The sequence below is a fragment of the Vigna radiata genome, chromosome 1, assembly GCF_000741045.1.
Source record: "Vigna radiata var. radiata cultivar VC1973A chromosome 1, Vradiata_ver6, whole genome shotgun sequence".
Taxonomy (NCBI): Eukaryota; Viridiplantae; Streptophyta; class Magnoliopsida; order Fabales; family Fabaceae; genus Vigna; species Vigna radiata.
Genome location: NC_028351.1, coordinates 13,901,238 through 13,928,923, shown reverse-complemented (window position 1 = coordinate 13,928,923; position 27,686 = coordinate 13,901,238). Strand labels below are relative to the sequence as shown.

Sequence of the window (27,686 nt, the reverse complement as noted above, 5' to 3'; positions counted from 1 at the left end):
TTAGTATTTTAATAATTTAAACGTGAGGAAGGGAAATAGATATTAAAGTGAGTATGAAGATGAAGATAGGATTAATATGTATATATATATTAAAATCCAAAGAAAAATAATGAAATAAAATATATAATTAATAATAAAAAGTAAAATAGTTTTTGTGTGGTTTTATGTTATAATTGTTCTTGGATAGATAAATTAAATTAGAGTTTATTAATTTATTGCTTTAATGATATTTGGTTTATTTTGTATGATTTATATGGATAATTGGGTTTTAGTTTTTCGTACGGAAATAGTATTATATAGTTATAGATCTAATGGTTATTTAAAAAAAGAATTGGTGGATAAGTGCAATATAATACTAATTTAGATAATGAAGGTTTTGTCCGTGTGAATTAGTAGGGTCAATGGGAAGTATTTGGTTTTGTGGGTAGGGCAAGAGATGATGATAAATAATTTGGTGTTTCTCAAAATTAGACATGTGTTTTTTTTTCCCCTAGTGTAAAGTACCAAACTTTAAAGTGTAGCCTTATAATATAATATAAAAAGTTAAAAGGATTTGTAAATACAAATGCAGATGATGTACTTTATTTTAGCGTATATCGTTGTTATATATTTTGTTTAAAGTTGTATATAGAAGCATGTATTTTATAATATATTGTAGTCGATGGAAGTTTTGTATACAACATATGGAATTTATAATATATGTAAATATAATATTTTATATAATTTTAAAATGATAATTTGATTGTTTTACAGAAGGAATTATAATATATATATATATATATATATATATATATATATATAAAAGTAGTTTTTATATTATTTTGTTATATATAATTAAAAACCTAGTAACTTATGATTTTATATCAGAATCAATTAAGATAAAAAAAATATTTTCTAAAAATAATGAACTTTTATAAAAATTCAGAAAAATAAACTGAATATAGAGGTGTGTCTCCTATTTATATTATGTTATGAAAAAAAAAATTATAATAGTTGTGAAAGAGTTTTGAAAGAAGAACATTATTTTCTACTGTAGAAGCTTAGGAGCCAAGATATTAGGAGGGTTTAGAAGATCTACAACTCTTTACTGGATTAGAGGTAGGAGGAATTTATATTTTTTGTTTTATCATTCTTGATTTTTATTCTTGGTGTTGTCGTTCTTTATTTTTAGGGTTAAATATGTTTTTAATTAACTTTCAGTGAAAATTGGAATTAGTCTCTCTTCAAAACTTTGGTCTAATTTGATTCCCCAACTTTAGAAATGTATGAATTTAGTCTTTTTAACTAAATTTTGTTAGGTTTATTTGATGTTTTAAGCACGTTTCATGATAACATTTGGGTTGTTTACACTGTTTGACCCATTTTTGCTTTAATGTTAACTAAGAAACGCGTTTGAAACATCACATGAAGTTAACAAATTTTGGTTAAAAGGACTAAATTCATATATTTCTAGAGTTGAGGAACTAATTCTAATTTTCACTGAAAGTTAAGGGACCAAAAACATATTTAACCCTTATTTATATTATTCATGTTTGTCATTCTTGATTTTTATTATAATTGGTTGCATATGTTATATATGATCTTGTTGTATTATTAAATAAATGTTGCTGTAATCTTTTTATTGACTATTGTTATTGTAAAATTGATTGGTAGATGTTGTTTGGACCTTTTATGTGTGGTGAACGATAGTATGAATGATTATGAATAGGTTACGAGAATAAAACATGCTTTTAGGTGTGAGTTGTGTATATGTGTGTTGTCGTTTAGATGTATGCATATGAAGATATGACAGGTTGTTGTGGGGTCTTTTCGTCATACCTAGTAAATCCAAAGATGATCTTGTTATCGATATGGAAAAAGAGGTTCTCTTCGACAGAGGATGCGAGAAGATGATGGGTTTGAGTTCTGATAACTCTTTCGACTGTGGATGCGGGAAAGAGATTCTCTTTGGCTATGAATGCAAGAAGATGATGAGTTTGAGTGTTGATAACTCTTTCAGTTGTGGATGCGAGAAAGAGGCTCTCTTTGACTGTGGATGCAAGAAGAAGATAAGTGTGGAATTGGATGGTAGGACGACTCTAAGTAGTTGGTTTTGGTAAACATGTGGTATGGTAAGGTATGAGGGATATACCATTGGTTTGTGATAATGATGTGTAATTGTGTTTAAGTTATTAGCGTATTATTGTTGTGTTTAATATTGTGATGAATGTTTAGTATTTATGTGTTATGTTCTTCTACTTATGATTGATTCTCAGTTAGTTCACCCTTATGTTTGCGGTTGTGATTTCCACCTGTAATGATCGTTTTATATGAGAAGAGATGATCATCTAAATAATTTGGATGATGTATAGCATCACAAGTTGATTGAGAGATGAGAAATTTGTGGTTTTGGTTTTGAATAAACGATTTTATTTGAAGTTTTATTTTGTAATTAATTAGAATTATGATTTATTTTTTGTTAATTTTAAAGACATTGAATTTGAATTTCTACAATAATAATATTATTTTAAAATTTACAATTCTTTTTCTTCTTAATCCTAGTATTCCAAATTTGAAGTGTTACACCTATTCTTGTTCTGATCTCTCATTCTCATTCCAATATCCAATTAAAAAATTGAGTATTATTTATACATATATCTATACCCAGTAAATACATAAGTTTCCTATAAATAGGGTGAATTCGAACAATACTCACGTACATATTTATTTATTTATTATATCTAATTATACATAATACCATGAACTCTACATTATAAACTCTATATTATAGTATATATACTAGTGTATTTGAAATACTTAAGTAATTGCCTTCATGCTATAACTTTAATATCTATATTATATTATGTGAGTTTTAGAAATAATATGTAAGTATAAAAATAATACTTTTTAATGTAATTAATTCTTTCGGAATCTTATTGAACTAAATAAAAATTCAAGAATATTGCTTTATCTGAGTTACTATATTTAATTTTAATGGATATAAATTAAGGATTTTCATAAAAAAAGAAGAAGTATATTTGTGCTGATCAATTCGTTGTTTTAATATACTTTTATTTATATTACGAAAGATTCAATTAAAAATATTCATTAAAATAAGTTTATATGTTAGTGTTGGAGGTAAATTTTATACCGAACTTATAATTTATATATATATATATATATATATATATATATATATATATATATATATATATATATATATATATATATCAGTATAAGATTTATATTAATTCAAAATATCATATTGAAAACTTTAATTATTATTTTTAGACTTAATTAAGCTTTAAATTCTTCAGAGTATTTTGAATTAAGTATTTATTAAATAAAAATTACCTGTATCCACTACACATATTTTTTTTTAATTTTTTTCAATTGAATACATGCAGTTTAATCTTTTATTAAATGAGTGACATGGTTAATGATCTTATCATATGATCTTTTTTAAGCTAAAACTATGAAATGAGTATTATAGTTAACTAAAGATGAGACGCATTAACAAGGTATTAGAATACTACGAATAAAAGATTGTTTACACTCAGGTGTTTGATGGACTAGTTTTAGTCTATTTTTGAAAAAGGTTTTTATAGGAGTTCTCTTTAATTGAAGGTCAAAAATACTTCAACCTTTAAATTCTCTCTAGATCAAGGTTAGAATGAGTTTGATTCTATTATAAAAGTTTAATATCTATATAAAATTATATATTTTATTAGATAGTTTAAATGTTAAATTTTTAATATTTTTATATCATATTATTAAATAAAATATATAATATATAATTTATTTATTAATTTTCAAACTATATATACAATTGAGTCAATTTTGGAGAAAATAGAGTTCAAAATTTACTAAGTGCTTAGATTTTTTTTTTTTATTCTTCTTTCATTTTTAAAGATAAACATGTTAAAAGAAAAAAATAGATATGATAACATAAATTTGATATTATTATAAAGAGGTGTAAGATCCGGAAAAATAGATTTTAAAAATAATGTAGTTTTGATATTTAAGATTTTGTTTGAAAATTAGTATTTTTGGTGTATATTTTTGTTATAACATAATTGTTATGTTATTTTTTTGTTTTTATATTTTTGTCTAGGAGTAAAAGGATCTTTTACCATTATTTAATTGGCGTAGAAATTAATTAAGGGGGGTGTAGAAAGGAAAAACATGCAAATTAAATAATTTGGATATTTAATAAAATGATATTATGTAAATCTTTTAGAAGATTTAGTTGTTATTTTAAAAATGAGTTAAATGAAAATAGGAGATATTTTTAAAGATTAAAAGAGATGTAATGTGGACCATTATGTCTCACTTTATTTTAGTGGAGATGAGTCAAATTAGTAGGACACATTAAAGTAATTTGAAGAGAGAGAAATGCCAAGTGAGAGAGAAAGGAAGAGAAGAAGTCATTCCCGCATAACATAAAACTTGCATTGATGTTTTCGTTGTTGTGAAGTCGTTCACCGTTGGATCGGGTTGAGTTTTGGACAGTGGCTTCCAGACGTATGGTTCTTTATTCTGACCATTCGAATCGTCAATCGGAGGTCTAATTGGGAGAAAATAACCTTGCATCAACAACTCTATTTTGGAGAATTTTCATCTTCTTTGTTCTCATTTGTAAGCATTATGCTTAGTTAGTTTGGCTGATTGAGAACCCCATTTGGTGTTTTTATCGGAGACTCTTTTGCACCCTATTATTGATCACAATGGATTTTTCTTTAGACTGGATGACTCATGGATTTTTACCCTTGCATTGATGAGTTTTCCACGTTAAAAATTGTTAGTGTCTCTTTGTGCTTTGGAATCTGTTATGACTCTTTGTTAAGTTACTATTATTTTTGGCCTTTTTTCCTATCAGTAAGGGTGTGGTAATAATCATATGCAGTATAATTGGGTTTATTGGGGATATAACATGTCAATGATTGAATTTGGATGATTCAAGTGATATATTATATGTGTTTGAGTATGTTTACATGGGTATGTGATGCTTGAATGCATGCATGATTTGTTAAGTATGTTTCCACATAATCTAGGGTTGATGTATGTATGTTTGAATGCATGAATCATGTCCAAGATGTGTTTCGATGTGGCAATAATCGATTATCATTAGTTATAATCGATTATCTGTATGTTGGTCTTGAGTGTGATTTCGGGAATAATTGATTATCTAGGGTGGTAATCGATTATCCCTTCCTACGCGATGTTTCTGGGTAAATTTCACAGAGATAATTGATTATCTTAGGTTTAAACCTCTTTTTGGTCCCTAAGTTATGAGCGGATGTTCAGTTTAGTCCCCGCTTTTAAAAATGTAAACCTTTGATTCCTAAGTTATAAAAAATGTATCAAATGAGTCCTTTTTTGATGTTCATGGTCAAAATACAAAGAGCAATCTAAAGTGCTCTTATTGTTAAGAAACAAATCAGAGCAATCTAAAGATGCAGCAGTTGTTAAGAAACAACCAAAAACAGTATTTCAAGTTAAAAAAGGACTCATTTGATACATTTTTTATAACTTAGGGACCAAAGATTTACATTTTTAAAAACGGGGACTAAACTAAACATCTGCTTATAACTTAGGGACCAAAAAGAGGTTTAAACCATTATCTTAATTGGTAATCGATTATCACAGTGCATTTTGGTGAAAATGGCGAGTTTAATGAAGAATGGACATGGACCAAGCCTGAGGAGTTGTGGAACATGGTGATAATCAGAGATTGAGGTTAGTGGTTATGTTTATGGTCAATTTGACTTGTGGTTGAGAGTGAAGCATGGGTGAGTGTTGAGATGTACTTGAGTATGTGATTGATGAGCATTGGAGTGTAGGATAAGTCTACTTGTTGTACCTCATAAATCTTGATTCCATTTGCAGATAGGTGCTTCATTTTGCCTTGTATACATTGGAAGAGTTGTTCGGGTATTGAGTCTTCCTTGTGTGGGGGTAACTGTGTGTTTCTTATCCTTGTGTGGGGGTAACTGTGTGTTTCTTATCCTTGTGTGGTAGGACTACATGTTTCCTTAGCTAGATTGCAGGAGTACTCGAGCATATCTGTAGGGAAGACTACAAATGTCCTAAAGGGAAGGCTACAAATGTCCTGTAGGGGAGGCTATAAGAGGGTGTTAGGAGTGGCTACAATCAGTGAGGTAGGGTACAAGAATGATATAAACTCTTTCCACTATGGTGTTATGGTACGGTGATGCTCATGGTGTTGTTCATGACTGAGATAGTCATGATAGTGGTGTATTTATGATGATGATCATGGTACTTGAGATGTTTCAGGTGTTGCTATGTTGATAGCGATGTTACTATAATGGTTATAGTAGGTAGTTAGCATAGGTGTTAATGGGTAGATAGATCAGGGTCTAAGTGTGAGATGTTGGATATGACATGAACAATTAAAGATCGAGAATCAAGTAATTCATTATGTTTGAATTGTTTATGTTAAAAGAGTATGAATCCTATTGTTACTACTTCCATGTATGAGGTGTTTGATTATGGTTAATATGATTAGAAGGTATATATCTTGTTGGTTGTTTCATTGTGGTTGATATAATCAGAAGTTATGTATCTTGTTGTGTGTTTGATTATGGTTGATATAATCAATATGTATGTATCTTGTTGTTATGATTGTTTTATCGATAACTTACCGAATACATGTTTGTGTTTGTGTGTTTGTGAATGAAATTATCGGCGATGATTGTATAATGTGTTATACATGAGCATATGATATTGCAGATGTTCTAGATGCATGATATATTTGTGAGATGAATGGAGAAAGATTTGAGTTTCTTTAAAAAGTTCTTTTGTATAAACTTTTGGAACAAAGTAATTATAGTTGTTTTATTTCCTTAGTCATTTTAATTACTTTTGGAATAATGTAATTGAGCAAGACTTTTGAAACTATTATGTTTTGAATAATCTATGCATGTTGTGTTGTATAAGCTGACAATAATAGAATAAAAATCACGAACAAAAGACTTCCGACATGTAGATCACTATCCTTAAGGACTTATATTACGCAAGTTCCCAAGATACAATAGAAACTTCTCAAAAATATCCGAGGATCTCAAAACTAACAAGGATCTATAAAAAGGATCTGTAAAAAGAGAAAGAATAAAACCCAAGATAATTTTAAGAAATAAAAGAAAGGAGAGAAAACACAAGAATAATAAAAGAATGAGAAAAAAAAAGGTGTGAAAGTATGTGTGTTTGGAATGGATCAAAAGTGCTCTATTTATAAAGCTCATGGTCCAGGCCTATCATCCAAAAACATCTAAAATATCTTCTATTAAAAAAATAATTTTTAATAAAATAAAGGAACATGCAATATAAAAATAAACGTTTATCTCCAAGGTAAACGTTGTGCATGGCCAAGCTCGAAAATCTTCCACATTTGATGGCTTCCGCAAGTGTCCATCCCAAGCTTTTGCAATATTATATTATATTAAAATAATAACATGTTGCTAAGGTTTTTGAAAAATATATTTTTGCACTGTGATAAAATTTTAAAATTTATCGATTTTTATAAAACCGTGATATCCTAAAATTTGAGGATGTTAAAAACTAGCATTATGTTAGGTTGAATATATATTTTTACTAGTGTTAAGAATAATTGTCTTATTTTAATAAATGTTATTATAGATTTTTTTTATTGTAATCACGCTTATTTAATAAATAATTAATTATAAAATAAACATTTTATCTATTATTTTGAAATTTAAAAATTAATATATATTTAAAATAAAAAGAAATTCTAATTTTACACTGGACTGTAAAATTTTATTTAATCTTTAAAAAGAATAATGTTTATTTTATTGGCATTTATACTTAGAATGCGTGGTGCGGGTTTGGCGGGAAAGTGACAGAAAAGAAGAAGCAGGCTTTGTGAAGCAGCATGAGTTGACAAGAAGCTCGTGGTGGATGGCATGCCAATCGTCATCATTTTGCTTTCCACTCTGTCACGCCTTTCATGTCTATCCACTAAATTCAACCACTTTCCATTCTCAACATATTGGACAATCTCTTTTTAAAAGCAAAACTACCTATCAAAGTAAACGTAATAACTCAAATTTAATTTACTTTCAAACTAAACTTAAATGCTTTCTTCTTCTTTTTCTTATGTTTCAAATACGTTGATAGAATTTTGGTAAACGCACTAAGAGATACTCTATAGAAGCCACCCAATTTATGTATACAAGAATGGATTCCTTCCCTGTATCAGAAGAAATATGCAATATTTTGGGTTTTGTGGTGGGGGAAATCTGATACCCGTGAACCGAATTATATATATATAATATCCGGTTTTACTCTCGCCATGATCTTGTTTCACTCAGTGAGTCAATCTAACTCGGTCCATATATATTAATGAGTCAGAAAAATTTGAACTTAATTTGATCCACTATAGGTTGATGGAATACACGAGTTCTCTCACTAACTCACCTAATTATAACTTTTTTAAAATAAAAAAAATTACAAACCCTTTTTGTAATTCAAATATAAATAAATTTCATTTTCAAAATGATGTTAAACTCAAAACAATTTAAAATAATAAAAATAACAATATAATCCACGTATAATGAGTCAGATGGTATTTTTTAAGATTTTATAAGATAATAAATCAATAAAAATAAAATTAAGTGGATTGATTGATGAACTCAACTCACTACATGTTCGACCCAGACGAGTGAGGTAGAAATTGATCCGCATAAAAAAGGTAAAATTAAGTTTAAAATAAATTTATGTGTTTTTATTAGTTAAAATTTTAATATTTGATTAAACTGTTTCTGAGAGATGGTAAAAGTAGAATAATCAATTAATTAGGAAAATAATCTATCCAAACAATTTCATTTTACAAATTTTAATAATATTATCAATTATATATATTTTTTTTAATGGATTAAAGTTTTGTTTTAAAATATATAATAACCAATTATAACAAAAAGTTATTGCAAAATATTTTCAAAGATATTATAAAATAATCGATTAACAACACATTAATAGATTGTATACGTGTTTTCAAATTTCATTTTTAAAACTTTATTAATAAATAATGAATTCTTATCTTTCACATAACTTTAAACACTGTTACGAGGGAAATATATTCACTTTTCACTAATACAATTAAAAAAACGATAACGCTTATTTTTGTTTTTTTTCCTCAACCGAGACATATACAGATAAGGTAAAAATGATAGGCTTTTTGTCTCGGTTCTGAACCGAAGCACTGAGACAAAAAGATGTTTGTTTTTGTCTCGGTTCAAATCCAATTGAGGCAGTAGAGGGATTTTTTTTCTTTTTTTTGTGTTTTTTGTTTTGTTTTTACCATTCGCCAGGTTAAGTGTTAGCCCTTAGCTGCAATCTATCAACTCTCACTGCTCCATCTCACACCACCATTATTAAAGATTCTCAATTGCGAAGAACAAATAATCTCATAAATCCAAATCAAATATCTCAATTTCAAGATCAAAATATAATAACAGTAAACCCTAAAAGACAATTCCTAAATCATAACTCAACCACTCTTCACGACTCATCCTGCAATCAATCAAAAACCTAGAAAATCAACCCCCAAGACGAAATGCAAACTCTAAATCACTACAAGAACGAGGACGGCGCACTCCCACCACCACCTGCAGAGAATCAATCAAACACCACCACTCCTGTAAAGAATCAATCAAACAGAAAAAACTCAATCGAAATCAGAAATAGGGGAGGGTAGGAAGCTTCCTCCTTCGCTGCAAATCAGAACGAAGAGAAGAAGAAGAAGAAGAAGAACGACCACTGCGCCCTTGTACCCCCATTGCGTTTCCATCGCGTATCTATCGCGCAATTGATGATCCCTCCAGGTTGGTTGTCCGCGCGAGACGAAGAACCCTAGGCTAGGTTAGATGCACGACTTGAAGCAAGATGGACCAGAACGGAGAAGAGGAAGGAAGCCTCCCTCTCGACAACGCGAAAGAAAATGGGAGAACATAGAGGAGCGGCGCATCATGACACACAAAATAGTTTCTGTCTGAAAATTTCTTTGTTCGCAAAATTTAGCCCTAAACATATGTTATTACCTTGGTTCTATAGAGGCAATAAGGGTCTACGGCCTCGATTCTATAGAGAACCAATGTCTAAACCCTCTCAAGAAAAAAATTCAGTTATTTTATGCCTTTATTCTTTAAACAACTGAGGTAATAGACCTTTGCAATAATTACAAAAATGTCACCGTGCCAGTTTTAGGCATTGGTTCTTTTTGATATATATTTTCTTTCATGTTTAGAGTGGATTGAAGATGATATTTTTTAGTGTGTCTATCATTGCTATGTACAAATTCTTGGTGCTAGCAAAACTCATTTTTCTAGTGACAAAATTTAAGAACTAGATGTAAGATTGTTAGAATCATAAATTTGTGTATATTTTTTTTTTATCTTTCTTTATCATCTTTTATTACTTTTCCAAGTCTTGTATCAATTAGAATTGAAGAAATTTTCATTTTTTTTCTAAGTTAAAAATGTTTTAAAGAAAGAAGTTTTATTTGAAAAAGTTTTTGAAAATAATTCATCCCTTTTAATATATTATAATCATTCTAGTTTTACTAATATGTTCATCAAACAAAGATATTGTCACAATTTTATTTTAAGGAAGTGCTAGGAAGGATTTGGGTTAAGGGAGTGCAAAGGATGTAGAGGGGTTTAGGTTATGGTGGTGTAGAGGATGTGGATGGTTTAAATGAAGGTTAAGGTGGAAAAAGGAAATCAATAATGTGTTGATCAAACTTTATTTGTGAAAAATTTAATCAAGGATATGTAGGAAGAAATTTGGTGTGGTGAAGAATATATGTGACAGTAGACTTAAAAATTCGAGAAGTTCCAATTGATAGAGATTCTTTAACAATAACAATCGTTTTCATTTGATTATCAACTCTAGATAAAGAGGACTCACCAACGTTTACTAGTTTTTTTATTTTCCTAAAAGGGACTTCTCTATTTGGTTAGTCTCTTTAGAAAAATCAATGTCACCAAGCATTCATTTGTTAACTCAATATATTCTATACTTAGACAAATCCTTATTTCCAAATGGATTTGTTGGATTTTTCTCTCCCTTTAACTTCAAGAACTTCTTTCTCAAAGAGAATGAAAGCCTTGAGGACCATTATGTCTTCCTTAGTAGATGTTAGATTCGAATGTAACGATTTAGTTCTCTTTGTGAGTTGTTTTTGATAGGGTGGTAGTGTTTTTCTCATGAATGTGATTTTTGAAACACAGGTAAACTCTCAAAAGAAGGGGTTGAATAAAGTTTAAAACTTTTTTGCAAATAGGTGTTAGATGCTATTGTACGGGTTAGACGATTTGCTTCTAGTGTTGACACTTAAAGATATTTGTAAGCGTTTAGAAAGCTTTTTAAAATGAAAGTAAGGAGAATACAATTTTTTATACTGGTTCACTCCAAAATGAGCTACGTCTAGTTCTTCTTTAAGCACTCTTAAGGGGTTCCACTAATCCTTGAAAAATTACAAACAATTTTGACCATTCATGGTTTTACAAACTAACCCAACTAGTTAGACGACTTTCACCACTCCTGGTATATCACTAGCCTAAGTACTAGATCGTTTAATTGCACTGAGTTAAACTAGCAAGTGTTTTGATTCACTTAAGAATCTACAAAATAATAAAGTGTTTTTGAATATAGATGTTTACTCTATTCTAGAAGATATAAAATCAATACAAAAAGATCTGAAAACTTGTAATAACTTTTCTTTTTCAAAGATAAAGTCTAGACGATGTAATCTTAAGAGAATGTTGCAGTGTAAGAGCAATAATAAATCTTGATTCTTGTTGTCTTCTCTTCTTGCAGTTCTCTTATTATACAATTCTTCGAAAAAGATTCTTTACTTAGAGCATTGACTTTCCTGTAGGGATGTAGTCTTTTAGTACGAAGTCAGATGCTATGTTGTGTTTTGTAGAGACAACTTTGTTGCTTGAGGCCAATAAAAATGTTTTCACAAAGTGTATAAAGTATTTTAAACCCCCAAAGTGTCCCATAAGTCACCCCTCATGTTCTTCTCTAACTAAAAGATCCCTAATGGAACACTTAGTTACACAATATTTTCTCTTTAAACAAATAAGCGTTGTGCCTAAAATACCCATTGGTGCTAAATTTGTGAAAAACAACAAAATTTTCAAAAAATTCATAATCATATGGATACATTTCTTTCAAAAATTCAAGACCAAATAACTTTTATCCAAGAGTAGAAAGCAAAAAATTCCTTTTAGACAAAGCATTAGCCATAACATTTCCTTTTCCATTTTTATGCTTTATGACATGGAGTTTGTTCTAAAATTTGGACCATTTTTGCATGTCTTTTTTTCTTTTAATTTTCCTTGGCTCTTCAAGTACTTTAAAGACTCATACTATGATTCATAAATTATCTAGGTTAAAGATAGTGTTGCAAAGTTTATAATACTTTCAGTAAGACATACAACTCCTTATCATAAGTGGGGCAATTTATGGTGGTTCCATTTAACTTCTCACTAAAATAGGAAATTGGACGACATTCTTGCATCAAAACAACCTGTATACCCACATCAAATGCATCACATTAAATTTTGAAAGATTTTGCAAAGTTTGGTAATGCAAGAATGAGGGCATTAGTCAACTTATGCTTAAGGATAACAAAGAATTTATTTTTCTTTTTCTTCCCATTTAAACCCAACATTCTTTTTAACAATCTCATTTAGGTGGGTTGCCAAAGTACTAAAATTCTTTATAAATATCTTATAGGAACAACCTAGTTCATGAAATCTAATAACCTCACTTAGATTTTTAAGGATAGGTCATTCTTAGATAACCTTCACTTTCTTATAGTTTACTCGAACCCCTTTGGCACTCACTACAAAACCTAAGAATCCAATCTATTTAGTGAAAAATGTTCATTTTTCAAGATTAGCATACAATTTTTCCTTTCTAAGCACATTCAAAATAACACACAAATTTTCCACTTGCAATTCTATACTAGTGCTATAGATTAAGACATCATCAAAATACACCACAACAAATTTGCTTAAAAATTCTCTCAAGACACGGTTCATTAATCTCATAAAAGTGCTTGGGGGCATTAGTTATCCTAAAAGGCATCACAATCCCTTCATACAATCCATATATTTTTAAAGGTATTTTTCCATTCATCCCTCACCCTAATCCTAATTCGGTGGTACTCATTTCTTAAGTCAATTTTTGAGAATATAGAAACACCATATAATTCATCTAATAAATCATCTAACCTAGGGATGAAATGTTTATACTTGATTGTGATATTATTCAATGCTCTAATATGTGTGAACATCATCTAAGAATAATTCATTTTAGGTACTAAAATCAATGGAACAACAAATGCACTCATGCTCTCTTCACCTATCCTTTGCTCATTTATTCTTCAACTTTAGTTTAAATGTCTTTCGTCTCTTCAGGGTTGCTTTGGTAAGCTGGCCTATTTGGCAAAAATGCTCTAGGAAGGAGGTCAATCTGATGTTAAGTTCCCTTTAGAGGTGGTAGCCTTCTAGGTATTTCATCTAAAAACATATCCTTGAAATCTTGCAAAAGAGACTCAGCACTAGAAGAAAAATTAATTTTATAAGAGTGGTCAGCAATTAAAATGTTGTTTTTACCATAAAGAGGTTGCTAGAAAGTGGCAACTTCTTCACATCACTCACTTTCACAAATCCACTCATTTTTCTCTCATGTGTTTCTCTGCTTTTAGGTTGTTTATATGTTTCACACGTCTCTATTCTCTTGCATTTTCTTTTCTCTCAATTTCTCCTCACACACCTTTCTAGGAGATAAAGGTTTGAGAATGATCTTCTTATTATTGTGCATGAAAGATATTTTGTTACGGAAACCATTATGGATGGCTTTGGTGTCAAAATAAATGGTGAACAAATCAACGGTAGCTCGATTTCTAAGAGATATTTGAATAAAAATTGTATTTGACACAAATCTTCTTGGTGACTGATGGCGAAGACATTTTCTGCAACACAAAATTAGGTTTTCAAGAATATTCTTTACATTTATTTTAGCTTAAAGTTTGTTTGCATCTATTATTTTATTATCACCAACACTTGCATGATTTTTTCTTTTTTCATACCACATTTATAACACACAACTTCATGCTTTGTAATTTGTTCAATTAAGAACTTAATTAAAACTCTAGGTTGTTGAAATTTACTCTAATAGTTAACTAAATAGATCATTTACGATTCTATTATAAAACATCTCAAAAGAAGTGTAATATATTATTTAAAACCTTAATAAATTAACATAACCATGAAACATTTTTTTTTCATGTTTATAACTTTTCAAAACACTTTTTTTTGTTACTAATTTTAATATATGTTGTGTGTTGAACTTAAAACTTTGTGAGTACTTATGTGAAAGACTCACAAACACATGAAATGAAAACTAAAATATTCAATACATCTTTAAAATCAACATCTTCAAAAATCATCAAAACAACTTCTATTAGAAAGTGAGTTTAAGCCTAACTTAACCCCACAAAACCAGCTTGTAAGGTGAGGTTTGCACCTCACTTATATATATATATATATATATATATATATATATATATATATATATATATATATATATATTATAATTTAGCCTTATCTTTAGTCGATGTGGGACTTCCAACACACCCCATTCACGCCGAGGTATAGACATCTCGTGCGTGATAGTAGGAATTGGGTGGTCCAATAGTGACCCGACAACGGGTGGAATAGAAAGGGAAATGTCCACTTAGAACTCGCTAGGTTAGGCTTTAACCATGCCTCTGATACCATGTTAGAAGAGGGTTTTAGGCCTAACTCAACCCCACAAAACTGGCTTGTAAGGCGAGGTTTGCACCTCACTTATATATTATAAATGTGGGACTTCCAACACACCCCCTTCACGCCGAGGTATAGACATCTCGTGCGTGATAGTAGAAATTGGGTGGTCCAATAGTGATCTGATAGCGGGTGGAATAGAAATGTCCAAGAAATGAGAATATCGTTAGGATAGGCTTTTAACCTGGCTCTGATACCATATTAGAAAGTGAGTTTAAGCCTAACTCAACCCCACAAAACCTGTTTGTAAGATGAGGTTTGCACCTCACTTGTATATTATAATAAGCTTGACATGTTATTCAAGTATAAAGTTTTCAACTTTTTAAAATCCTGAAACATTCATAAGAAATAAACTTTCTCTATTTCAATATATTGAAATACAAATCAATCAATTAAAATTATTAAAAAAATCATTCTAAATTATTTTAACAAGTCAAAGTGTTATTCAATTGATTAATTAGGCTTTCAAAACTTCTCTTCGTTTGTTTAGTTGATTAAATGTTTTTATATAGTTGAATATACTTATTTAATGTTTTTTATCTTCAAATTATTTAATATAAATGAAAGGATTTCATAAAATGAAAGAGATTATTTTAGAAAGCAAAGTTTAAGTACACTAAAAAAATTCCTAAAATCTTTTTGAAAGTATTTTTGTCAAAGATCAAAATTCAAACATTGTTCTACACATTTCTTTGGTCAAAATCATTTACCATATTTTTTTTAATAAGAGTTTACTTTTTCTTTTCTATATAATCATAATCTAGGTGATCTTGTTTAAAATGTTATTTTCATTTATTATTTTGTAAGGTTTCTTGATAAGGGTGATTAAGATTGGCTAGTGAAATAGTTCCACAAGTGTGTAAGGAGCTTATAGGGTTTAAGATCTAGTCTTTGTTCTAATTATTTTTTTTCCTTATAGAGTTCATGTAAAATCTTGGTCATAGTAGACTGACTTACATTTAACTTGTACTCATTTAAAAGAGTTAATAATAATAACTTCTTTATCTATACAAGCTTGAAGTTAAGAAGTCACCAGAATTGCAAATATTCTAAGATTGGAGGATCTATACAACACAGGTATTTTAAATAATATTTTAAATAAATAAGAAACTAGTCAAAAAATCATTTCTCTTATCTATCTAAATCAATATAACAACAAAATATATCTAGAAAAAATTGACACATATTCTAATTTAACTTCTCTTCACGTATGAATGATCCTAATTGATCTTTTAAAAAAATGAAAAACAAGATAAGAATATTAAAAAGAAAATACGAAAAGACAAACTTAGAGAAAAAAAAGCAATATCATGGCTTTCCTTTATTTAAATCAGATAATGATATATTGACATGATAATATTTTTTTACAATATTTTAATATTATTTATACGTTATTTTATGATTAATTTATATTTATGATTATTATTGTTGGTTGTGAAATAATTTTAGATTATAGATGTGTTAAAATATTATCTCATTATCCATTTAAATTACAAGAAGAATTGAATGATTCACGTGTAATGATTGTAAAGAAAGATGATTAAAGTTTTGGTTTTTAATTTTATTTTGTGGGGAACTTATGATTGATTGCTGAGAAAGGGATACCGGTCGCTAAAGTCAATAAAGAGAACTTACGTTTAACTTTTGTGATTATTAAAGTAATATTAAATTCTTAATTCTTCTTAAGACCCACTACGTTTGGTTGAGTGCTACTATTGTGCTAAAATAAAATAGAATATTTTCAAGAATATCTTTTGAATAAAAATGCAGAAATGTGGCTCAATTATTTCTTCTTTCACAAGTATATTTTATATAAAAGTTTAATTAAATTATTAAACTTAAACATGTCATTAATTAATATCTACGTTCTTTTATTATTACTGGAAAAACATATAAATACGTCGTATCTGTATTTTCTTTTTATTTTATAGTGGAAATAAATAAAAACTTAATTTTTATTATAATCATTAAAATAAAAATAATGTTATATTAAATTTTATTATAAAAAGTAGTTATAAAATAAACACTTTTATAATTTTATTAGTTTTTTTAATTGTGAATAGTTAATTCCACCTAAAATATACTTTCAAACGTAAAGCGTAAAATTATATATATTGATAAAAATAATATTAATAACTAAATTGTGCATATTAAAAACTACAGCAACAATATGTTACAGATAATAGTCTATTTATTAATTGGAATATTATTATAACCAAAAACTACATGAAATTTAGTTAAATGTATTATTAGACTTAACTAGTCATTTAATCTTAATTTTGATCAAAAACTTTTAAGTAGTTTTTTTTTTTTTAATTAAGTTTCAATCTTTGAAAAATTGATTTGATTATATTCTTTTCATTAGTATGGACTTAATTATGTTAAAGTATATTAGTTCATAATTTTTTTTTTCAAATTTCTTTTGTGGTGACATGTAGAGTCTCATGACAGGATAATGTCAAAGTACCACAAGTACTACATTTGAATGTTAGTATCAAGTGTCATTGTCAAATGTCATGTGTTAATTTAATATGTTAAAACGTCAATTGTAATAAAAATATCATTATAACATTTATACAAATATTAAATTTAGTCTAAATTTAGATAGAGAAAACATTGCTCCATTTTCAAAAAAATATTAGGACAAAATTGAATTATAAAGACATTTATAAAAATTGAATTAAATACAAGACAATGACACTTGTTATTGACACTGACACATAACACTAACATTAACATGTGATACTGTCATTACCATGGATGTTACACGAGAACGAAAAAAGTTGAGATAAAAATTAAATGGAATTAAGAAAAATAAAAGTAAAATTAAAAATTGACATACATTGATGGAATCCTTCCTGACACAGTCCTCTTTTATTGTATTTTTACATTTTCATTGTATCTGTAGCTTAGCTTGCAAGAAGCTTGGGTCACTATAAATACCCAGTTCCTCACTTGTATTTGATACTTTTGAGATTAATGAGAATAAGGTTTTCTAATTCAGAAAATTATTCTCTCTTGAAAGTCACTTGGCTAGAGAGTCCAAAGACTTCCTCTAGCCACCTTCCAAGGCACACTACCTTCATTTCCATTTTCCTTAAAATTTCCAAGGTGCTCCACCTTATTTTCTCTCACCTCCACGACGCTGCCTCCACACGACGTCAGCCATTCCTCGGCTGATACAACCTCAGCGCCTCGTACACGCGTCACAAGCGTTCCATATCATCAGCGTCTCATCTTTTCCTTCATAACACGACTTATCAACACTTTTATTCTCGCGTCTTCCTTCACAAGAGCGTCTCTCTCTTGAGCTCCTCCTTGCCAGCCTCTGTCCCTCACCATAAGCCATTCTTCTTGCATTTCTCTACCTCTTCACCATCACAAAACATCAAACCCTAAGGTTTCTTCTTCATTTTCCATTTTCCTTCACATTCAACCTATTAAAACCATTTTTCTACCATTTAAATTGTTTTCCACCGATTGATTTTCGATTTCCATCATTCAATCTTTGGTTTGAATCGATTAATCGGTTCGTTTAAGTCGTTGCACCATTTCTAGGGTTTCCTTGGTCTAGGTTACAGATCTCAGAGTTCCTTTCTCAGATATGTTTTGTTCTTCTCTGATTCCGAGTCGATCTAGAGTCTCTTTCGGTTTCTCTCTCAATCTAGAGGTTCTTCAACTTTTTTTCGCTGCGTATACTTTGTCGGAGGAAGCTTCGAGGCGCCTAAGCTCGCATGGCTCCGAGAATTTTGGTGTTTAAGTTGTCTATAGTTATTATTAAAGGTGAAGGAAGCTAATTTATAGTTTTTGAATGCTGAGTTGTTTATTTATGTTGAAAATTTAGAATTTTGGTGTTTTAGAACTGTAAATTTGTGATTCTTTGAGTCTGTGATGAGAAACTTTATGTTTAAGTTGTTAAGTTGATTTTGAACTTATATAGTATGTAGAATTGTGCAGAATTTTGCGTAATATGTTTTGTCGTAGTGAAAAGCTTAGATTGATTAATATGTTGTAGTGAACTCTTCTTTTTTGAATTGGGTAATACGATATTGGTTAAACTAAGGAACATGAGTTTTGTGATCATTGAAATGTTTAAACATTGAGACTTAGCTCAAGGAGTGCTCAATTTCCTAAATCAATCTTTAAAGAGGGAGCTGAGATTTTCTTAGACCATCAAGCGCCACTAATAGTGCTAGGCACCACTTAGATTGTTGTTTCTTTGATTTGTTTGTCATTGGGTGCGAAACCATTGAGCACCAAAAAAACAAATTAAATCTTGATAGCTCTAAGGGTCCTTTTGCTTGGCAACCATTAGATTCGTTGTGATCTTTAGTTGGCACTAGTCACTACTATTAAGACAAAATCTTTTATATATCTAACACTATCATGTTTTGAACTTTAACTAAATAACAATAAACAAAATAAGAATCCGAAAATACCATAGGTAGAAACATAAGCATTAGGTTCGAAATCCCAATGACAGAAAAGTCTTAGAGAGTTATGCTAAACACAAAAGTTATAATGTACCTAAGGATATTCAGTTGGACTCTTGGAAAACAAAAAAAAAAGGTGTGTCAAGACTGTGTCTTTAACAAAACACCCTAAAAAGCTTAAACCAAAAACATAAAAGAAAATGTGACCTGATAAACGCTCTTACTCTAAAATAGGCAATATCATAAAAAGCGTTTACATCAGTCCAAACGATACCATGAGCTAAAATTGTCACTTCGTCCAACGATGAAGTTTTTACTCAACGCCTGGTATCTTTAGAGAAAAGCTTAATTGATAAACACTACCTCAATGGTAGAAAATGTAAAAAAATACTTTGTTGTTTTGAGCAAACATTAATTGACATTAAATGCTTAACGTTCAAAAACAACAAAAGTGATAAGAGATAAGACATATTTGTTGCATGCATAATGTACTCTATTCTTTGTAGATAACCTACTCTACACGCATCCACATGCTTTATTCAAAATATTAGAAGTGGACGTTAGAAACAAAAGAGATATTCACAAAATGTTCTTCACTTAAGAAGCAGTGTCTAAAAGAAAGTACAACCTACTTCAAGCAAAATGCTAAAAAACAAGTTGGCTTTAACTATTAATGGATGTTGTACACGAAGAAAGAAAAGACACAAGAATCAAGGCTAAGAGCTCAATCTAGCGAATATTTCTCCAAGAGCCTTTAAATAGAAGAACACTCAAAGCAAGAACCCAGAATATAGAATACAACGAAAATATTCATCCCAAGAAAATCGTTCAAAAGAGAAGCACATAAGAGCTCAAGAAAAATAGAATATCTGAGAAGAAAAAGAAGTCAAGCAATACTTTCAAGCTTCACAGTAACATTTGCTTACTTTTGTAAGAAGAGAGAAAAAGAGAAACGAGAGAAACACCTACGAGTGTTTAAATTGTATTGTATTGTACACATATCCTCTCTGTGAGAGTAATAGTCTAAACGACTTGTAAGCAATCATTGACTGTAATTCTAAAGAGAATTAAAACACTTATTGAACTCAGTTGAATTGAGGAAATCTAGACAAAGTTGTCTAGTACCAGGAGTGGAGTGAATGTTTAATTGATTTAGGGTAATAGAAGGTTATTCGCTGATCAGGGATACCGGAGTGGTGTGGATTCTCAACTAATCTAGGGTAACAGAAGGTTATTCGCTGATCAGGAATACTATGAGTGGTGCAAATACTCATTCAGTCTAGGGTAACAGAAGGTTATTTGCTAACCAAGAATACCTCTTATTGAAGATTATAGTGGAACCCTCTGTAGATATAGGAGACCGGACGTAGCTAGTGAACCAATATAAAAATATATGTGCAATCATTGTTTAATTTTGTCAAAACATTCTCTTATAAAAACCTGAAGCTGCATTTTATTTCTACATCCAAGTAACTTCCGCATTAAACGATTCCCATTCAACTAAGAAAGTTCTTATAAACACTACAATATATGTTTTTAATAGCACGAAAAAAAAAAAAAAAAATCTTTCACAATCATTTGCAAGGTCGAATGCTTAAATACTTATTTAACAAATCTAATACTAGAGGAACGTGTTATATAAGGAGTTATATATTTTTGGCAAAATTTCTCTTCCTTTAATTAAGTCTATATTTTTGAAAATTTTTATCATGTAAACTAATGAGGAAAATTATGACACATAAATTTTACTTATGTAACTATTTTGCTTAATATCAATTATAAAATGCTTTAATTAGCATAACAATTATGATAAAAACTATTACAGTAAACTAAAATATGTAATTACACTACAATTATAAAGAAGAATACGTAATATACTATTTTTTTATAATTTATTTTTTATTGGGTATAGTTAATTAAGTTTATGAAACAAGTTATAAAACTGAAACAATAAAATAATAAAATAGATATATTGATAATGATAAAATTAATAACAAGTTATGTAAACTACGGTTACAAAACATACATAAATGTTTTTCATTAGCAGTAATAAATTATAAATTTAAAACTTGGTAATTAATAATAATAATTATTTTTTTCATTTTCTAAAATTGATTTTGCTCATTTAAGAGAAACCAATAATCCACTTAAAATAAAAAACTATAAAATAAAAATTATGAACAAAATCATTAATAATTTCATCTTTATCTAGATAAAAAATAAATATTTTCACTAAATTTTTATGAATTATATTAATATAAACAACTTTGAAAAAACGTTACATATATTATATTATTAAATATCATAGTTTGTTTGTTATTTTTTTATCTTTTATTTTAGTTTGTTTGTTATTTTTTTATTTATATTTTGAATTTATTTTATATCTATTTTATTAATTTTATACATAATTTTTATTAGTATTATATGTTATATAGAATAATATTAAGTCTTTACAAAAGTATTTTATTCATAAGAATTTTTTTTATAAATAAAATTAAAAGTTGAGAGTTGTAAGTAAAATCTATTTCAAGCATAATTAATTAAATAAAAAGGCTTAAAATATGTAATTTTTATCATCAAAAGATTAAATATATATCATTTAGATCATGGAAATCAGACACACCACAAATCACAAAATTGGTTTAGGAAACTTTTATATTTAGAAGAAATCCATAGTGGAAAGGTAGCATTATATTATAGTATAAAAAAAATAACAAAACGTTATATTCAACTCTTAAAATATCTTTTATTTTTAATTAAGTATTTTGCGTTTGTTCTTCCATCTCTTTCAATTTTATTATTTAAAGAAAAGAAAAGAAACAAAATTTTATTATTTAAAGAAAAGAAACAAACTGACAAATCGGAAAAAAATTAAGAAAGAAAAACCTGATGCCAGCAACAATCAACCCAAGAAAACCTAATTAAAACATTAATTATAACATTTTTTTAATAATTTACGAGATAACCTAATTAAGCAAAGGAAACACATGATGCAACATACACATTCATTAGTTTTGTTCTTTTAAGAAAAATATCTTTGGTTTAAACGTTTTTTTTTTTCCTAAATTATAAAAAATATATCAAATGAGTGGTCAAAATACAAAGAGCAATTTAAGGTGATGTTATTATTAAGAAACAAATCAGACTAATATAAAGACGTAACCAAAAACAGTATTTCAAGTCGACTCATTTGATAATTTTTTATAATTAGAGACTAAAGATTTACATTTTAAAAAACGAAGACTAAATTGAATATCAGCTTATAACTTAGTGACTAAAAAATAATTTAAACCAATATCTTTTAACAATTTTTTTTTCTACAACTATTTCACAATCTCTTTAGGAGTTTATAGTTAATCGGTTTCAAATAGAAAAATATAATTTTAAATAGTTTTTCTACAATAATTTATATAGTAACTTATTGTCAATCCGTTTTAAATATATAAATCAATAAAACATGACTTTGTCATAAAAATAGTGGTTAAAAAAGTTATTAAAATATTATAGTCCGTTATGATATGTAAACAATTTTTTATAACAGATACCTTTTCACTGTTTTATTAGTCTATTTAAATTTATTTTTAAAACATTATTTAAAAGGTACCAATCATAAATTATCCTATACATGCAATGTAAAAAAAAAAAATTTAAAGAAAAAATTGTTAAAATGTAGTGTTAAAAAGTTGTTAAATCTTTAGCTTGCTTGCAAACCTGAGTTAACCATGTCATATTTTACACGTCTACGCCTCCATGTGCATAATCTTCTGCAACCTCCATCTTCAACGCTATAAAACAAAAACTAACAAATTAAAATACATAAAAAACAGATAGAGAAAGTGTGTCTCTTCCAGTATTCACTTTTCTCCTTCACGAGACTTCATAATTATTCCATCATCTCTCTCTCACATACACTCTCCATTTCGCCATTAATCAAAGTCCCACACCGATTCCAGAATATTCCGAACGCCATGTTTCATCGACGTCCAGATCCAGGTATCTCCCAAACGCAACCTCCACTCTCCACCGATGTCGTTTCGTTATGCTTCTATATCCATCCTTTTCACTAATTACGCCATTGCTTTTTTTCTGCTCACTAGTTAATATAAGGATTTTTGCAATCCTGGGGTGATGGACAGAGTTTGTGAGGAAATTGAATTGATATTTAAGGATTATTTTTTTTTATTATTTATTTTGAATTTTGAGTTGTTTAGTTTCCATTTATCGTTGAACGGGATTTTGTCACGTTATTGCTTTCGGTGTGCGACCAAACAGAGGTGCCGTGTGTTGAATGTGTTTGAAGACACATGGCGGCTACAGTGTTTTTCTTGCGTTTAAGTTGTTTACTTAACAAGGCTGTGTTTCTTTGAGTCGGTGAACGTTTTATGAATTGGTCCTTGTCTCTAATCTTGAACATTTGCCTCGAAGTTTTGAAGAGTAAACGTTGGAGGAGAGTTCCCTGTCTCCATTTATAGCACCTGGAATTGACTTTGGAATTCTTATTCTGCATGCTGGGTTTTGGAATTTGGACTTTGTTTCGTCTTGCTTTTGTTAAGGAGATATAACTGAGGTTTGGAAATTTTGTTATTTTGGTATTTTTGGTGTGTTTGGTTTCACGTTTCAGACATCCAGACGTAGTGTTTTCGCCTCTAATAAGAGGACAATTGTTATAGCTTTTGCATCTCAAGCTCCACATTCTAGATATTCATTCTAGCTTTCACATTGCTGGCGTGATCTCTTCCTTCTCGACGGGTTTGTAAACACGGTATATAGCATCTGGAATTGGCTTTGCAGGATTTGTTGTTTGTTGGGGTTTTCATTTTGGATTGTGTTCTGCTCAGTTTTGATGAGGGGTTTGGAGTTTTGTTATTATTTATTGATATTTGTTTTTATTTTTTAGAGAATTGAGTTGATGGGGGGTAACAATTCTAAGGAGGATAATAATTGGAGGCAAAATTCATCTGTGCGTTCAAGTCCCTCTACTTCTTCTTGGGGTGCATATCCTGACCCCCACTCGGGTTACGGTCAGGGGGGCTACGCCTATGAGCCTCAACAGCCGTCGTACCCTACACAGCAGAGCTATTATGCTCCACCACCTCCGCAGCAAAACTATGGCTATGAACCTCAGCCTCATGATAGTGGTAGAGTGGCCAGCCATAGAAATGAGAAGCGGTTGGACAGGAAGTACTCAAGAATCGCAGATAACTACAATTCCATAGATGAGGTAAGAAATGATTTAATTATAGTTGATGTACTGTCGTTTCTAACTTACTGTACAGAACTGAATTCACTTAAATAAAAGGCTAAGACTTTGCATGTTTATGACTACTTTTGAGTTTATTGTGTGATCAGGCATGACATAGCTGTTCATGATACTGTCTTCCAATTTGCTTATTTCTACACTGATGATCCTTCCTATTCATTTTTCATATTTATGAACTATTTTTGTGCTTTCATTACAGGTGACCGAGGCTCTTGCACGTGCAGGCCTTGAGTCGTCAAATCTTATTCTGGGTATTGATTTCACTAAGAGCAATGAGTGGACAGGTTAGGCCTTATTGATATACATTTAGGTTTTTAGATAAAATTTCAATTTATTGAGTGTTTTGTGAAATTTATGCTGAACTTGATGCCTCTTTCAGGAAAGCATTCATTTAACAGAAAAAGTTTGCATCACATTGGGAATGGTCCAAATCCCTACGAACAAGCAATATCTATTATTGGAAAAACCTTGGCTGCATTTGACGAGGATAACTTGATTCCTTGTTTTGGATTTGGGGATGGTATGTTTCTATAAGTTAACTTTCTATTTGATAGATGTTCTGTTTTGTTGTTTAAATATGGTAATGAGCATTACTGTGACATCATGGCAGCATCAACACATGATCAGGATGTCTTCAGTTTCTATCCAGATGAGCGATTTTGCAATGGATTTGAAGAAGTGTTGGGTCGTTACAGGGAAATTGTTCCTAATATCCGACTTGCAGGTTATATTTCTACTAGTTGTCCTGTTCTTCTTTTGTAAATTTTATTTATTCCTGTTGAAGTTACTGTAGTGCTGACTTGCTAATTTGGACTAATGGTTTTATGTCAGGTCCTACCTCATTTGCACCAGTTGTGGAAATGGCCATGACAATTGTTGAGCAGAGTGGAGGCCAGTACCATGTTTTGGTGATAGTCGCAGATGGCCAGGTATTCTATTTTTTTCTATATCCAGAACTTTGAGTAGTCTTCAATTAAACCATTTTCCTAATCTGTGACATAGACTTTAAATGGAGAAGAAACATATTTGTCATTCATGAAACTCCACTCTTGTAATTTTTATTTAAAGTCATGGTTGCTACCATGCAACTTAATGTAGATTGTCTGACTTTCAATTGCTATAATGGTACTTAGCTTAGTGTAATCCCACCTACATTGATATTTTCTGCAGGTAACAAGAAGTATTGACACTGAACATGGGAGGCTGAGTCCACAGGAGCAGAAGACTGTGGATGCCATTGTTGAGGCGAGGTGAGTATCCTGTAGGTTTTGTTTGATGATGTTTTATGTGTTTGAATTTCTTTTCTTAGTTACCTATGTTATCACAGTAAATTTCCCCTTTCAATCATATTGGTTGGAGTTGGAGATGGTCCTTGGGACATGATGAAGGAGTTTGACGACAATATTCCATCCAGGGCGTTCGATAATTTTCAGGTAATTGACGAGGAGCATACATAATAATGTTGATTACTAACTGTTAAAATGTTATAACCAGTGGGAGTTCTTTGACTGATTTATCGTGATTTCTTTGTGCTTCTTTAGTTTGTGAATTTCACAGAAATTATGTCAAAGAACATTCCTCCTTCTCGAAAAGAGGCAGCGTTTGCTCTTGCAGCACTGATGGAGATTCCTTCTCAGTATAAGGCAGCAATAGAGCTTAATCTGTTGGGGTAAACTTTTGTTCTATACAATCTATGATTTTCTTTTCTGAAATAAACCTTCAGTGAAGTTTCTGACAATTTTGGTTGCTCTGTTTATTTTTATTAAATAGTCGTCGAAATGCCAATGCTCCTCAGAGAGTTGCCCTCCCAACTCCTACATATGGTTCAGCGTCTTCAAAACCTTATGGTTCCGCAGCATCTTTTGGTGCTTCAAAACCTTATGGTTCAGCATCTTTTGACACCTCAAAACCTTCTCATGCTACTAGCTTTGAGAAGAGCGCCCCTTCTTATTATGACAACATCGATGCAGTTGGCACAGCTCCTCCTGCCCCAAGTTCCACATATGACAATCAGGTACGAACCCTAGTACAAAGTGCTCGAATAGAAATGTGTCACGTTCTGGATCAAGTATTTTTTAAGCAAATGCATAATGAAAATGTAACAGGGCACTGCTAGAAATTACGTGAATAGACACTCTTATTTTCCCTTGTTCCAATCTTGCTTTTATTTTTGGCATTATTTTTACGTGCCTTAGTTGAGAAATGATATTTCGTAGGAGTTTCTTCCTGGTCTAATGGGGAGAGATTAATGGTATCAATTTACCTACTTAATTTTGTTGCATATTTTCATACTCTCTATCTTCTATGTCAAGTGACTGAAATTGTGCTTGTCCTGAATGAATCCAGATTATAGTTACATAATTTCATTTTCCTGTTTCCTGGTTTGCATTTTATATCGGCTAAATTTAAAATGGTTGTGCTGATTTTGTCCTTGTCATACTGTTGAATTAACGAATTCAATTCGTATTTTTCAGGTTTGCCCCATATGTCTGACCAATCCGAAAGACATGGCCTTTGGATGTGGGCATCAGGTAAAACAATATTTTCAATTTCTTGTTATACCTTTTCAGGGAAAAATCAGATAAGTGCTTATGAATGATATATTTGTTTATGTTACATGACAGACATGCTGTGAGTGTGGACCAGATCTTCAGACGTGTCCTATCTGTAGGAGCCCCATTAATACCAGAATTAAGCTTTACTAGGGTGAAGTAATTTTGTGGTGTGAACAAAAATTCTTTGATTTTTTAATGTTTCTGGTTGTATACAACGTTAGATCATCTTTTGGTTTCTATTGAAAATGATACAGTAAAAAAAAAAATCCCAACCAATTAATTTTATTTGGTTTGGATTTGTAAAAGAAAATTCGTGAAATCCAAGCCGAACTACTCTAAATTAAAAGCAGGTTGGTTCTGTTTGGTTCAGTGTCAAGAGATTGAAATTTTCATTTTAATTTCTTCTAGAGTATAGAGCAGAACATTGTATTTAATAAGATTGTATTTTATAGAATATTAACACAACGGAATGTTGCTAAATACAATTTTTATTTATTTATTTATTTATAATAATGGATAAAAAGTATTTATTTTCTATAACTGTTTTTTATACGAATCATTTTACTTTTTTAATTTT

General features: G+C 29.8%; 1 protein-coding gene across 4 annotated transcripts; it reads left to right on the top strand.

Moving 5' to 3' along the window:
• Nucleotides 1-23,112: 23,112 nt before the first annotated feature.
• Nucleotides 23,113-27,478, top strand: LOC106773933 (E3 ubiquitin-protein ligase RGLG2). 4 transcript variants are annotated; one of them, XM_014660717.2, is made up of 14 exons: nt 23,113-23,287; nt 23,720-23,861; nt 23,965-24,056; nt 24,192-24,515; nt 24,754-24,838; nt 24,934-25,074; nt 25,165-25,278; nt 25,386-25,483; nt 25,725-25,804; nt 25,882-25,987; nt 26,096-26,223; nt 26,325-26,568; nt 27,029-27,085; nt 27,179-27,478. In XM_014660717.2, the coding sequence occupies exons 4-14, from the start codon at nt 24,204-24,206 to the stop codon at nt 27,257-27,259; spliced, it is 1,446 nt and encodes a 481-aa protein (XP_014516203.1). In that variant the 5' UTR covers nt 23,113-23,287; nt 23,720-23,861; nt 23,965-24,056; nt 24,192-24,203; the 3' UTR covers nt 27,260-27,478. The 4 variants fall into 4 exon arrangements, with proteins under 4 accessions (XP_014516203.1, XP_014516197.1, XP_022641011.1 ...); XM_014660711.2 differs by lacking the exon at nt 23,720-23,861 and having other exon boundaries at nt 23,916-24,056; XM_022785290.1 differs by lacking the exon at nt 23,965-24,056.
• Nucleotides 27,479-27,686: the final 208 nt, after the last annotated feature.

Coding starts and splice junctions, on each gene's coding strand:
- LOC106773933 (XM_014660704.2), top strand. CDS start 24,204: ATGGGGGGTAACAATTCTAAGGAGGATAATAATTGGAGGCAAAATTCA. Junction 25,988..26,095: donor GGGCGTTCGATAATTTTCAG/GTAATTGACGAG, acceptor GTGCTTCTTTAG/TTTGTGAATTTCACAGAAAT. Junction 26,224..26,324: donor ATAGAGCTTAATCTGTTGGG/GTAAACTTTTGT, acceptor TTTATTAAATAG/TCGTCGAAATGCCAATGCTC.